Source organism: Mustela putorius, unplaced genomic scaffold, assembly GCF_011764305.1.
Source record: "Mustela putorius furo isolate JIRA1106 unplaced genomic scaffold, ASM1176430v1.1 tig00000145_pilon_pilon_pilon, whole genome shotgun sequence".
Taxonomy (NCBI): Eukaryota; Metazoa; Chordata; class Mammalia; order Carnivora; family Mustelidae; genus Mustela; species Mustela putorius.
In genome coordinates, this window is record NW_025421294.1 from 14,747,985 (window position 1) to 14,762,204 (window position 14,220).

The 14,220-nt window shown below is 39.0% G+C and overlaps 1 protein-coding gene across 10 annotated transcripts in view; it reads left to right on the forward strand.

Annotated features, from left to right (window-relative positions):
- The window catches only part of JAKMIP2 (janus kinase and microtubule interacting protein 2), a 164,791-nt gene that overhangs the window by 104,774 nt on the left and 45,797 nt on the right, over positions 1-14,220 (forward strand). For all 10 annotated transcript variants that reach the window (XM_045075327.1, XM_004744671.3, XM_045075328.1 and 7 more), the window contains exons 3-7: positions 1,689-2,186; positions 5,926-6,135; positions 7,915-8,013; positions 11,974-12,120; positions 12,781-12,921. In XM_045075327.1, coding sequence (XP_044931262.1) covers positions 1,689-2,186; positions 5,926-6,135; positions 7,915-8,013; positions 11,974-12,120; positions 12,781-12,921 — 1,095 coding nt within the window. The remainder of the gene's footprint in view (positions 1-1,688; positions 2,187-5,925; positions 6,136-7,914; positions 8,014-11,973; positions 12,121-12,780; positions 12,922-14,220) is intronic.

Below are 14,220 nucleotides of genomic sequence, written 5' to 3' on the forward strand. Positions count from 1 at the left end.
TTTAGAGTAAGTCTTGGTTCAGATTTGGTATATTCTAAGTACTCTGTGTAGCCAGTGATCACTGTATTGGGCAGCACAGGTCTAGAGCATATGTAATAATAAGTGACTAGGAAGGGACCCTGGCCGAAGGTGGAGGCAAGATCAAAGACAGTCATTGAAGGATGCCTGGCTATTTATTTTCCCAAGTCTCCTTGTGCCCTGAGTTCTTTTAGGATATCCAGTGTGGTAATAATTGCTATGCCTTTAAAATAAAATATTCATAAATTGCCATGTGGACTTAGAAAATCCAGTTCTAGCCAAAGGTAGGTACTATTAAGGTAAGTAAAATCTCACACGCTTTCCATTATAATTACAACAATCTGAGTAAGGAGTTTGAATCTTAACATTTTTTAACTGGAGAGGCTCTTTATGATTTTTTCATGAAACTTTCCTATTTTGCAAATGGCAGAGACCCAATTTCACTGAACCGGATATTACTCCCAGGGTTCCCTAATTCTTCCTTTTTTCCAGGTTACTGTGTGTGTGTGTGGAGAGAGAGAGTGTAATTCTGTGGTACACGACAGAGGCAGAGGAACAAAGACAGTACAGACGAAGAGGGGGAGGAAGACGATAGTAAAGAACATTTGCTGAGAGGCTTCTCTAAGCCACACATGCCAGGTCCCCCCCCTCCACCTCCCAATCTACTGAATCAGAGCCAGACTCAGCCAGTTTAAGGTAGTGCCATGGCTAATCTATAAGGAGACCCACATTATCAACGGAAGTGAAGCAAAACAGAAGATTTTGTTAACCAAAATACCTGAAAGGTCTAAATGTTAGAAGGAATACTTTATTAAACTGCTTGGACGGTTAGTTGGTTGGGGGAGCAGGAGAGGTTGCTGAGTGGGGCAGGGAAGGACACAAAGGGACAGCCGTGGAGCATGCAGAAGTAACAGCCACCAGACCCCTTGAACAGAGAGGTGGCCCAATGAACCACAGTGTTTGGGGCTAGTGTGTGTTTATGCATAATGTTTGCTGGTAGAACCAAGTTGCCATAGAAAAAAGGTGAGGTTGAAGATATATCAGTTGGTTTTATTTCTCCATTACAGCAGCCAAAACAGAAGGGGGAAATAGGAGAAATATTTATAATATCACTTTGGGCACTACTTTATTAGTCTAATGATAATTCTGAGCTCTGAACTGTCCTAAGATGCACACATGTATCAGCTTACACCTAGCCAGGGATGTGTTCTAAAAAGCTCTGCAGGTGATCTGTTCTGAACTTCTCCCCACCAAGGTGAAAACCGTTATAGCACTGTGCCCTAATTTTAATGTGCATACGATCACCTGGGGACTTGTTAAAATGCACGTCCTGGTTGTAGGTCTGGAGAGGAGCCCTGGATTCTGCATTTCTGACAAGCTTCTGGGCGATGCCTGTGTTGGTTATCTGCAGACCACAGATGGATAGTGAGGGCCCCAAACCTCAGATACTGTCTGCACCAAATAATACAAGCATCTCCAGGTATCTCCTCCTTCCTATACTGTCTTCCTAGCTCTGGGGCCTGTGGTTCCCTTCCCTCTGAGCACTCAGTGACTGGACAAGAAAAGGTGAGGAATTGGGAGAGCCCAGGCCTCTGAGCTACGGGCCTGCTCAAGAGCCCACCTTCCCTTTGAGGCTCACCAGTTTCATCCTTTCGCCTCTCTGCCCTTAGGTGTCTAAGCTTGAAAGAGAGAAGACTCAAGAAGCAAAGAGGATCCGTGAGCTGGAGCAGCGCAAGCACACGGTCCTGGTGACGGAACTCAAAGCCAAGCTCCATGAGGAGAAGATGAAGGAGCTGCAGGCTGTGAGGGAGAATCTCATCAAGCAGCATGAGCAAGAAATGTCAAGGACAGTGAAGCTGCGGGATGGAGAGATCCAGAGGCTCAAGTCGGCCCTGTGTGCTCTCCGGGACGGCAGCAGTGACAAAGTAAGGACAGCGCTCACCATTGAGGCCCGGGAGGAGGCCCGGAAGCTGTTTGATGCCGAGCGCCTTAAGCTCTTACAGGAAATTGCGGACCTGAAAACTGCCAAGAAGCAGGTGGACGAGGCTCTAAGCAATATGATCCAGGCAGATAAGATCAAGGCTGGCGACCTTAGGAGTGAGCACCAGTCCCACCAGGAAGCCATCTCCAAGATCAAGTGGGAATCAGAGCGGGACATTCGGAGGCTGGTCAGTAACCCAGGGCAGCACGTCGGCGCACAACCATTCTCTCCCCAGGTTTTAGAATGCCATGGGTATGCTTCTACGGGTGTATCTCATGAGCGGATTATAAATAGTGCTCACCTCCTGTTTAGCACTGACCAAAATACAAGATAAGTCTGTAGGTAGGTAGGTAAGTAGATAAATGGATTGATAAGACAAGCCAAAATTGGAATTGTAAAATGTAGAAAACATGGGAATCACCTTTCTCATAACAACTGGCTTCTTTCAGCCATATATGGAGAGTATCTTTTCAATGACTCCTATTTTCTTGAATGTCTATAAAAATATTCTAAATTATGAGCTCTTCTAAAATCAACATGTTTTGTGAGCTTTCTATTTATAAAATGCCACTGGCTTTTTACAGGAGTGGGGAAAGTTTCTGTGGCTTTCAAGGTATCTGAAATGGCAGCCGCTGAGAGCATCCTGAGTGATTCACCTGTCTTCTTTCCAGGAACTGTGTCTGAAAACAAGAAATAGAGCCATAAGAACTCTGGTCATTTTTAAAACAGATCTTCTTTCTCAAAATAAATAAGAGCCATTCAAAACAGTGGCCACTATAATTTTTAAACTGTTCCTAAGTACTTTATTTGCTATTGCCAATTTCCAAGACTTATTTCAAGCCTATAGAGTTGAATCTTTCTTTTTAATATGTATGGCCAAAAACCACATTGGTCTCTCACTATACCTGAAAATAAAACAAATGTAATTATTTGTTTTATTTCATTATTCATTATATTATTTATTTTATTTCATTATTCATTATTTCATTTATTCATTATATTATTTTATTTCAATTATTTGAAATCCATAATGTCCTAAGTTGACCACGTCCCATTATTTTAGAAGAAACATTTACATGCGTCTATACTCAGAATGTTTAGCATTAGTTGTATCTTAGTCCTGTCTTATCAAATTACCCCTCACCTGTTAGAATGCACTTTATGCTTCTCCAACAATAATACTTTCTGGCCGCCTGGCTGACTCGTTTGGTGGAGCATACAACTCTTGATCTCAGGGTTGTGAATTTAAGCCCCAAGAGAGTACTTTAAAATCTTTAAAAATAATAATATTTTCTTAGGAAAACTACACTTCCCTTTTGTGTCCGCCAATTCTAAGCAATTATTTTGTAAGAACTCCAGTTATGTTCCTTCGACCATATCTCTAGGATCTCGATTTTAAGTAAAAGTGGTTACCATAGAATATTTTGAAAGCTAAATGTGTCGTTTTCTTTGTACTACAATATAGGGTGACCGTAAAATGTTACCTTTGCCACACTTTCCAAATTCTTTGCAATTCATTCTATTGCCCTGGTTGACAATAGCAACCAAACACAGTGCAGAAACTTTGGTCTCTGCCTTGCCTTTGGTTTTTGAAATGACAACAGTTGATGAAGAAAGAACCAGGACTATGTCTGGAGTCAGCAGGTGGGTAAATGAAAAGGATGCTGTACACCTATTTGTGTTTGTCGATGGTTTTCGATATAAAATCTGGAAGTATATTCACTTGTTGATCTGTAGTTTCTTCTCTGACTTCCTTTCACCAGCATACTGCTAAAGGAGACGATGCATTCTCTCTTAGTAACAATGTAAAATCTAAGCAACCTTAAGAGTGGTTAAAAAACTGGGTGCAAACAGAGTAACATGGGAAGTTTTTCAGTAGTGCAGATGTACTTACTTTTTCTTCTTGTTCGGTTACTATCCTTACACCCAGATCCATTTTTTTGGAACTGGAAGGGAGAGAAATGAAAGCCATTCTGTTTAGAAAATTTATCCAGGGAATTCTAGTAGACACCCCTTCCCATCTAAAAACTAGAATTTTGGAAGATTTTCAGTATTCTGAAGCCTGAGTCTATGCTTAAAATCACTATGCAATAGAGACTCGTCGACACTGATTACTGGATATTCTAAAGAAAACTACTTTGGAAAGTGCTAGAAGGGGAAGGGTAATGTTGGGATCATTACTGCATAGCCTGTTAGAATGGGCTTTGGGGTCAGAAGACTGAACTTAAAATCTGGTTTCACTACTTATTAACTATAGGATTATGACAAAGTTGGAAACCCTTTGGGTCCTCAATTATCATCTGTAAAATGGTGATAACAAAATTTGTGTGATAGGACTGTTATAAGAGGAGATAAGGTATATAAAGTTCTGAGGATAGTGCCTTGAATGTTGTAAAAAATCAATAAATTTTAGTTATGATGTGGGATGTGGCCATGATGAGATGATTATATGGGTAGTATGGGAGTGATTCCCAGCAAGTTCATTTAGGTAGGGTACATCAGAACCAACTAGGAGCACGGAGGCGTGGAACCATGGTAAACTGTAAATGACATCGTAGATGACAGGTCTAACAAATGAATGTACTACCTAGTTCAGAAAAACACTGGATTCAAATCTTCTACAAGGAGGTAGAAACTAAAAACAGTGCTTTCATTCTGGAATTTAAGGATAGTGTTTGACTATTCATCAAGTTATCATTTGATATCACAGGACCATGCAAAATTTAGCCCCATGTCCTTCCAATATTGATCTAAAATGTAATCCTGTGACTGAGAGACAGGATCTTGCAGATAGTTACCTGGGGAAAAATGGGACTATGCATCAATTTTTGTTCCAAATATATACATAGGCATATTTATATAAGGAACATAGCAAAGAAAGATTTACACAAAGTGATTTGTTATAAATAAGGGGACATTTTTATAAAGAGAACAGTATAATATCATTTATATTAAATGTCTCTATCCTATCTCCACTTTAAATATTCTCATGAAATATAATAAAACGAGAAGAAAGATTTTGCCTGATGGCTATGCTTTCTTCAGAAATTGTTTAAAGTCATTAACTTCACTAGCCCTCACCAGGAATGGCACAAATTTTTCAGTCCAATGAAGCTCCTGATCAGTTGTTATCAAATGCTTGTGGCCTTTAGTTGACAAATAATTCTGAGACCATGCTGAGACTTAAAAGAAGTGAGAGTTGGGGTCCATAAATATGTCCCACAGATATAGGAGGGGAAACAGTGGCTAATATTACCAGATGTTTCCCATTCCTCCTCTTGTCCCGACCATGGTTTTCTCTGATGGTAATAAAATGGTTGCCTTAGCTCTTTGCTCAATGGAAAGATCCACCTAACATGAACAATGTTCCAAATTCACTCCTGAATTCACTCCACATTTGCCACCTGAATGCAAACATACTGGCCTTAGGAACTGACTAGTCTCCTGGAAAGTCTACGGCTTTGTCAGCAGAAAATGACCATAGTGCATGCTGCTGTTTAGAGGCTATTCCTCCAAACAGGAAGGAACATCAAAAATTGTCCTGGGAAACACTGTAATAGAATATTGAGTATCTGTCACAAATGACCCATTTTATTTTGTTTTGTTTTACAAATGACCCATTTTAAAGTTAACCTCTTCTTTCTAAATCCAACCAACCTAGACTATTTCAAACAATATATTGAGCTAAAGCATCTACACAGGATATACCAGAGAGAAAATTTACTCTCTTTGATGCCTCATTATCCAAGGGTAGCCTTTCATTACACAGTGTTGCCTTCTCTTGTTCATAAATTCGGTATACCTGTACAGTCATAATTTTTTCCCATAACAATCAAAGGAAAGAAGTTAAACTCCTACCATTGTAAAAATGCATTTTTTTTTTACAACATTTTTAAATAAATTGTCCTGGGTGTCATTTAATTCAGATGGATGAGATTAAAGCCAAGGACAGGATCATCTTTTCCCTGGAAAAGGAACTGGAGACCCAAACTGGCTATGTACAGAAACTGCAGCTGCAGAAGGAGGCATTGGATGAACAGCTCTTTCTGGTCAAGGAGGCTGAGTGTAACATGAGCAGTCCGAAACGAGAGATTCCGGGAAGAGCAGGAGACGGCTCTGAGCACTGCGGCAGCCCTGTAAGTCTGTCTGAGCTGAACAAAGAACTCAGGAGTCATCTTTTATTTAGCTCCCAAGTTTTACTTTTCACTTAAGCTCTTTTCCTGTTTGCTACAAAGAAATCAATTCTACCTCCTCCTATAAAACCAGCTAGTATCTTGGGAGCAGGGTTTTCTAAACCCATAGATAACAAAGTGGTCTGCCCTGCATTAGCAGATCACAAGAGAATTACAGGTCTTTTTAAATCTTTCATAGAATTTTTCTACCCATGTGATACCTTTGCAAACTTCAGCCTATTATAAGAGTCATAAATTAGGGGAAACTCTTGCCAAGACTGGTAATTTTCCCTTGGGTGAACCATTGGGTTGGAAATTGGCAAAGCCGGTTGTCATCTACATGAGTCAAACTGTGTGACTATATAAAAAACTAAACAGTTTAAATCATCCTCTGAAAGCTTCTAGTCTGATTGAACTTCTCACTTATTACCCTGGATTTTGATCATTTTATAGGAGAAATTATTTTAAGAACTGCAGCCAGAGAAATCAGCTTGTATATAGTTTGCTTTCATAACTTATACCTTTCAAATTATGTAGCTGCTAAAAAGATGAAAATGTATTATTTAGGAACAGAGATAGGTTCCAAAGTAGTACTTAGAACCAAGTAATGAATAATTTATGAATTGGTATTCAGGATATATATATCCCCGTAGGTGGCGGAACCAGGATTTAGCAGATGTAAGTTTCAGTTCTATCCCTGACATTTACCTGCAGTGCAGCAAAATTGTCTAGAGAATGGGCTCTAGAGTCAGACTCTTTAGTTCAAATTCTGGATCTTCCACTTACCGTGTGACCTCAGGCAAATCATTTTCCTGCTCAGAGTTTCCTCATCTGTAAAAGAGACGCATTAATGGGCCATATGGCTGGTCAGAGGTCTGGAAGAAACGGTCTGTAAAATGTTGAGCATGGTGTCTGGTTCGTAGTTAGCATTCAATAAATATTAATTATTGATCTATTGATAGTAGCTGCAAGACCTTGAATGAATTATGACCTCCCTGAATCTTCACTGTTCTGCTAAATCCTCTAGGATTTTATGAATCTGGAGATACAATGTGTGGGAAACTGGTTTGTCAACAGTACAGCAGTATCAAAGTGTAAGATGATAATGGAATTGAAAGTCTGTAATGGTCTTATGGATGCTAGATCATGGAATCAGTCCATGAGAGCCATGTGTAAAGTGATCCATGGCTATTATGACAGTGGGGACTCCAGTAGCTCTGGGCAAAATGTACCAACAAAGGCATGAAGGTAATATACCAACCTTCTCACTCTGACCTTTTTCTCCATGAGTATGTAGGAATTTTCAAAGCCCAGCCCTATCTTCTATTCTTTGGCCAAGTATGATAGGACATTTGTCCTAACTGTAGGAAACAATGTGCAGCCATGACTTAAGAAATGCTCCTTGAACCTCACATAATCATGAATGACCTTAGTCTCAGAGATCACAAATCTGAGAGGCTCATCCAACCATCTACCAGTCACCCTGCCAGGAGTCAGGGCTCCAGAGAGTATCTGCCACATGGAATTCATTTTCAGTTTCAATCAGGCCTGGTCTTCAACCCAAGCAGTGAATATCAAGGGTTAGAAGACAGTAAATATTTACTCTTCTCTGAATACAGAACATTTTACTCTCACCTCATAAGCCAGATGAAAGGAACCAAACCTCTTACTTTTATGAGTGGAATTCTCAAACTTTGTGAAAAGTGTTATGGAAGAAATACCCATTTTAATTTCCATGCATAGGATTTGAGAAGAAATCAGAAGAGAATAGCTGAATTGAATGCCACTATAAGAAAATTAGAAGACAGGAACACCCTGCTTGGAGATGAACGAAATGAACTGGTGAGTTCTGCCCAGAATTACTTGTTTATTTATTTGGTGATTTTTCTTATGCGTTTTGTTTAAGAAAATTTATAAGATGTTGTGGAAATATAACACAATATATAACACAATAAAGACAAGTACACAGATAATAAAGGTCCAGTTTAATAAACATGCCCAAAGAAATACACCCATACTAGCACCACTCAATTGAGTACCTGGAAGATTACCAGTGCCTCAGAGCCTCCCTCTCTTGGGAATTCTACTAGTCACATCCTTCCAGAGCTAATCTACTCACTGAATTCTGTCACTGTAGACATGCATCACCATTCTTTAAATGTTTCGTAAATGGCATCCTACACTCTTCTGTGTTTGGCTTTTTTGCCCAGCATTACATTTGTGGAAGTCACTCACTGTATTAGATGTGTCCACTCATTCATTTTCTTACTCTATTGTATTCAGTTAATACACCACAGTATATTTCCTCTTCGATTACTAATGGGCATTCATAGTGTTTCTTAGCAGTTTCAATATTAGTAGTGCTGCTGCATGTCTTTGGTGAGAAAATGTGTTCTTTTCTGCTGAGAACTTACCAAGGAGCAGAATGACTGGGTTGTAGGGTGTGCATGTGGTCAGCCTTAGTACTGGTTGCTGGGTCTCCACAGTTGTGAGAACAATTGCATTCCTGTATTCCTATTCTCCCGCCAATGTGGGAGACTTGGCAGTTTCTCCCCGGCTTTGCCAACATGCACAGATCGTTGATCATCTTAGTAAGTATGGTGGGTATGAGCAATATTCTGATTGTAGGATTTTGATTTTTACTTTCCATAATAAGGAAGTTGAGTGAATTATCAAATATCTTTTGGCTTTTGGGGTGTCGTGTGATTTGCCCTTTGATTTTCATAAAATTTTCTTTTGTGTTGCCTTTATTTTCTTATTAATATTAGGAATTCTTTATATCATTTTTGTATATTTGTATTTAAAATATTCTGCTCTGGGGACACCTGGGTGGCTCAGTCGGTTAAATGTCTGACTCTTGGTCTCGGCTTAGGTCGTGATCTCAGGGTGTTAAGATCGGGCCTGTGTCAGGCTCCAGCCTCAGCATGGAGTCTGCCAGAGATTCCTTCTCTTTCTCGCTCTGCCCTTTCCCCATGCTCTCTCATGCTGTCTCTCTCTCACACACACACACAAATAAATCTTAAAAAAAAAAAAAAAAATCCTGCTCTGTGGCTCTGTGCCTTACATTGTACTTTTTTTTTTTTTAAAGATTTTATTTATTTATTTGACAGATCACAAGTAGGCGGAGAGGCAGGCAGGTGGGGGGGGTGGAGAAGTAGGCTCCCTGCTGAGCAGAGAGCCCAATGCTGGGCTGGATCCCAGGATCCTGGGATCATGACCTGAGCCAAAGGTTTTAACCCACTGAGCCACCCAGGTGCCCCACATTGTACATTCTTAATGGTAGTTCTTGATACAAAGAAGTTATAATTTCAGCATTTTGTTTTTTCCAAATATATACATTTTAAGTCATATAAGTCTCTAAGCATGACTAGCTTCATCCCATACATTTTTTATGTCATAATGTATTGTTATTTCAAAATCTTTTCTAATATATGATTTCTTCTTCAACCCATGGTTTACTTAGCACCGTAAGGCTTAACTTCTAAATATTTGGAGATTTTTGAGTTATCTCTCTACTAATGATTTCTACCTTAATTCCATTGTAGTCAGAGAATATACTTCATATTATTTCTTTTTTTTAAGTTGAAGTACAGTTGACATGCAATGTTATATTAGTCAGTAATACTTTGTATCATTTCATTCTTTAAAAACTTGTTGAAATCTACTTTTTGATGGTAACATACTGTCAATTTTAGAAACATTCCATGTTCTCATAAAAAGAAGGTATACTTTGCAATCATTGCAAGGGTTTTGAGTGAAGTTCATTAGTAGTCTTGTTTAAAATCTCCTATATCTTTATACTTTTTCTGTGTGCTTCTTCTCCCAACAGATTTGTCCATATCTATTCTTAGTTTTGTCGAGTTTGCTTTATATATATATTTGAAGTTATATTACTAGGTACATGTAAATTAAGATTTATTAAATGTTTGCATCCTGATTTTTTTTTTTTATCTTTAGTAACACTTCTTGACTTAAAGTCTTGGTCTGATGTCAGTTGCACTATATCGGATATTTTCTTTTAATGGTTTCATGAATATCTATATTGACTTTCACACTTTATAATATTTAAGTTATATCTTTTAAAAGGAACTTTTTTTTTTTAGGTACTTTGGGTCTTACTAATGTATGGTATGATAGAATTACTGATATCTTCTTTTACATGTGTTTTTCTGCATCTTCTGTAAATAGCATCTACTAAGTAAATTTAACTGTTTAAAACCCTTGTCATTGACCTTCAGAAAAGAGATGAAGTTTAAAATAATGAACCTAGTGGAATTATTTTTTGTCCTTGTATATGTTTCATATTTAATATGGTTTCTTCAGACACTGAAACTTGAATCTGAGGACTAAATGAGGTTATGAAAAATTTTGGCCTTTGATATAAAATGGGTTTCCAAATGGCAGTTAGGATACAGTTGGGAAGTACTGTTTTAGAATCCCACAAGCAGCTGTTTCAAATATTTATAGGTAGCTAATTCTCCTACCCCAGTACTTCCAAAAATGTTAAATTCTCAAAAACAAGGGTGAGTACTTTAAAGTCTTGTCAGATGATTCTGATTGATAGACCCCACCACTTTCCTTGCTAAAGTACCCCTCCCCCAGTACATACTCATTCAGAAACATTAGTATAAAGTCACTGAACTAAGCACAGGAACTTTCACATGAAAATGGAAATTGTTATGTATAGAGGAACCATAAATGAGAGTTTTAAGTGTAAACGGGAGTTTTGAGAGTAAAAGGGGGGGGACTATTAACAATTACCCCAAGATAGCATTCATAAAATTAGACCAGTGGTTCTCAGCTAGAGGCAGTTTTGGCAGTATCTGGAGACATTTTTGATTGTCACAATTGGGAGGATGTTACCAGCATCTAGCGGGCAGAGGCCAGGGATGCTGCTAAACATTCTACAATGCAGAACATCTCCTCATGACAAAAAATATCTAGCCCAGAATGTCTAGAGTGCAGACGTTGAGAAACCCTGCCTTAGACTAACTAGCAAACCAGAATATGGTCACTCTTAATTTTGGGTGGGTAAGAATATAATCATACTTTTCCTAAGCTCGGTGAGAATGAAATATTCTTAAACACAAATATCAATAAAGTTTTGAGAGTATTTTTTTTTCCTCAGTAACATTTTCTTAAAAGTAAACATCCTTGGGGCATCTGGCTGGCTTAGAAGAACATGAGCCTCCTGCTCTTGGGGCTAGGAGTTCAAGCCCCACATTGGGTGTAGAGATTACAAAAAAAAAAAAAAAAACTTTAAAAAATGAATGAACAGCCTTAGTACGGTTTTAGGAGTCGTAGCAACATCTCTCATGGGAAGAACTGGTTTTGGTGACAACCAGGCTTGGGTTTGGGTCCTGGTTGCACTACTTAGTGACTTGTGATTCACACTAGCTGCTTTATCTCTTTGAGCCAGTGAGGGGTCATTGTAGGCCTGGGGAGAGGTATGAGCAGCATGAGATGGGGGCTGAGTGTGCAGGATAACTGGGCTGGAAGAATCAAGGGCAAGCAAGGCATGCAATTGCTCTTCCTGAGCATTTCTAAAAGCAGAACCTTGGCCACACCTCCTTGAAGGTAATACTTGGTACACAGTTGTGAATACTCTGATGGCAGACCATTAGAGGAAACTGAAAACAAAGCAGTCGGGCTGTTAAATGAAGGATGGACATGGTCAGTTCTGAGACACAGAAAGAAGCAGACCAAGGTGGCCCTGGGTAGGTTTCACCCCTGTCAGTTCACTCCTTCTGCCCCCACATCCACTCCAGCACAAGAGACAAATTATAACTTATGTCTTCCCAGTTAAAACGTGTGCGGGAAACTGAGAAACAATGTAAACCTCTTCTGGAAAGGAACAAGTGCCTCGCCAAGAGGAACGATGAGCTGATGGTGTCTTTGCAACGCATGGAAGAGAAGTTAAAAGCCGTTACTAAGGAAAATTCAGAAATGGTGTGTATCACAGACTCTGCAAGACTGCAACTTCCCTCTTTATGTTACACCACTAACCTGACTTACTGCTCTTTCCGAGTTTGTTTTTAAAATACAATGCTATTCATGAAAGTTGGGGTTTTTCCCTGTGTAAACAAGGAACCTTAAAGGAAGAAAGCAAGAGAAAGTTGCTGGCTCTGAATTTAAAGGGGTTTCTAAATTTGCAGAATGGTAGGAGTGCTTTGGGATTTGCATACTTTCCAAAATCTTCCCAATAGAGAAGCAAACTTTCAACATAGCTCCTCAGCCACAGAGACTTCCTTCCAAGAATTTCACTAACGTGCTCTTTATAGAACTGTACGATGGGTGCTCTCATCTTCTGAGACATTGCGTAATAGTTGAGAAATAGATGCTACCACTTGAATTATGTATGGACGGTGATAAGCTCATGCACTCTTAACAGACTTACAGCACAGCTATCGAGATCTTCAGACATCCCTGATGATTTTGACATGTAGAAAATACAATATACTTGAGAGTTTTCGTTGATGGCATCTGTGAAGCTGAGCAATTTTCACATTTAGCTGGAGCCTCATAAAGTTTCTACAGATATTTTATGTGAACTGTTCAAGTTTGGGAATTTTAAAGTCTCTACCTATTCTTTCTTCTTTTCTAATCCAGAGAGAAAAAATAACATCCCACCCACCCTTAAAGAAATTAAAATCTCTGAATGACCTCGATCAAGCTAATGAAGAACAAGAGACGGAGTTTTTAAAACTTCAAGTCATTGAGCAGCAGAACATTATTGATGAGCTCACAAGGGTAGGTCTTGATGAACCTATAAACTCTAAGCTGTTTCCAAGGGCAAGTAGCTGAGAAATCAACATACACTGGAAGCACTTAATAATTTCTGATTAGCCCTAAAGGCCCACGTTTATATATTCAATACATAAGTAGGTTGAAGAGCCTCTACTCCAAAGATAGTTGATATTATTAAACTGATTTATACATTTTCAGTTATAATCCTTTGTTAACTAGTTTGGTAACACAAATAGTGGCTGCAGAACACCCTAAAAGAACTTCCAAATGCATCGTCATGTGAGTAGGTAGGTAGTGTGGGTATACCTTATAATTGCATTCCAGTATCAAGATTCTGAGACTCAGAGATTAAATATTTGGCCAACAATAACAGGATCATATGCCTCTTATTTCCCAACATTTAATTCAGTGTCTAGCACATAGGTACAGTTTAATATTTGTTGAATGAACCTCTGTCGAAGCACTTTTCACTCTGCCTTGAACACCATGCACAAACTTCCAGTGTGGGTACAGGGAGACCAGTGCAGAAGGTGACATCGTAATTGCATGACAGAGTGGAAATTTCAGTCCTGATCTTCTGACCATGACCTCAGTGACTGTAGAGCTGTTATTACTCCCATTTACATCTGGTCAAGGCCTGTTTTGCCAGCAGCAGTGGACTAAGACCTTCAGACGCCTTTCAGTTTCCTCTTTGCCTCTCTGTCTTTATTCCATTATTGTTATCTCTGGTCACTCTCACTTCAGGACCAAGCCAAGGGCCAGAGAGTTGAAGAACCAGCAATTGGGATTGGGGGGGACGGTTAGTCAAGTGTCTCCAGAGTAAGGTGAGCAAGCTGATTTATTGCTGTTGAGGGGAGAAAAGATAATTTTAGGTTATAACTATTTGTGGTTTATCCTTTTAAAATCATCTATGTTGAATTAAAAGGCATATACTGTATTAGAGTAATCTAAGTATAAATTTTCAAAAGTTTCAGATATATTGAGGTTTTATAATAAAAATATTTTTACATGGCAAGAAATCCTAAAGGTTAAGATCACTGGCATAAACAAGATCATGTATTAAATATGGCCTTCTAAAGCAGTGTGCCTCTTACTTCACATCCACATCCTTAATTTCTAGAAAATCCCAGAATCACTCAGCCATACTTTTCTTGACTTTGAGTATCTGAACTTAAGCTAAAAGTTTCTTAAAGGAATTTGATGTGTTGGGGTGCCTGGGTGGCTCAGTGGGTTAAGCCTCTGCCTTTGACTCAGGTCATGATCCCAGCGTCCTGGGATCAAGCCCCGCATTGCGCTCCCTGC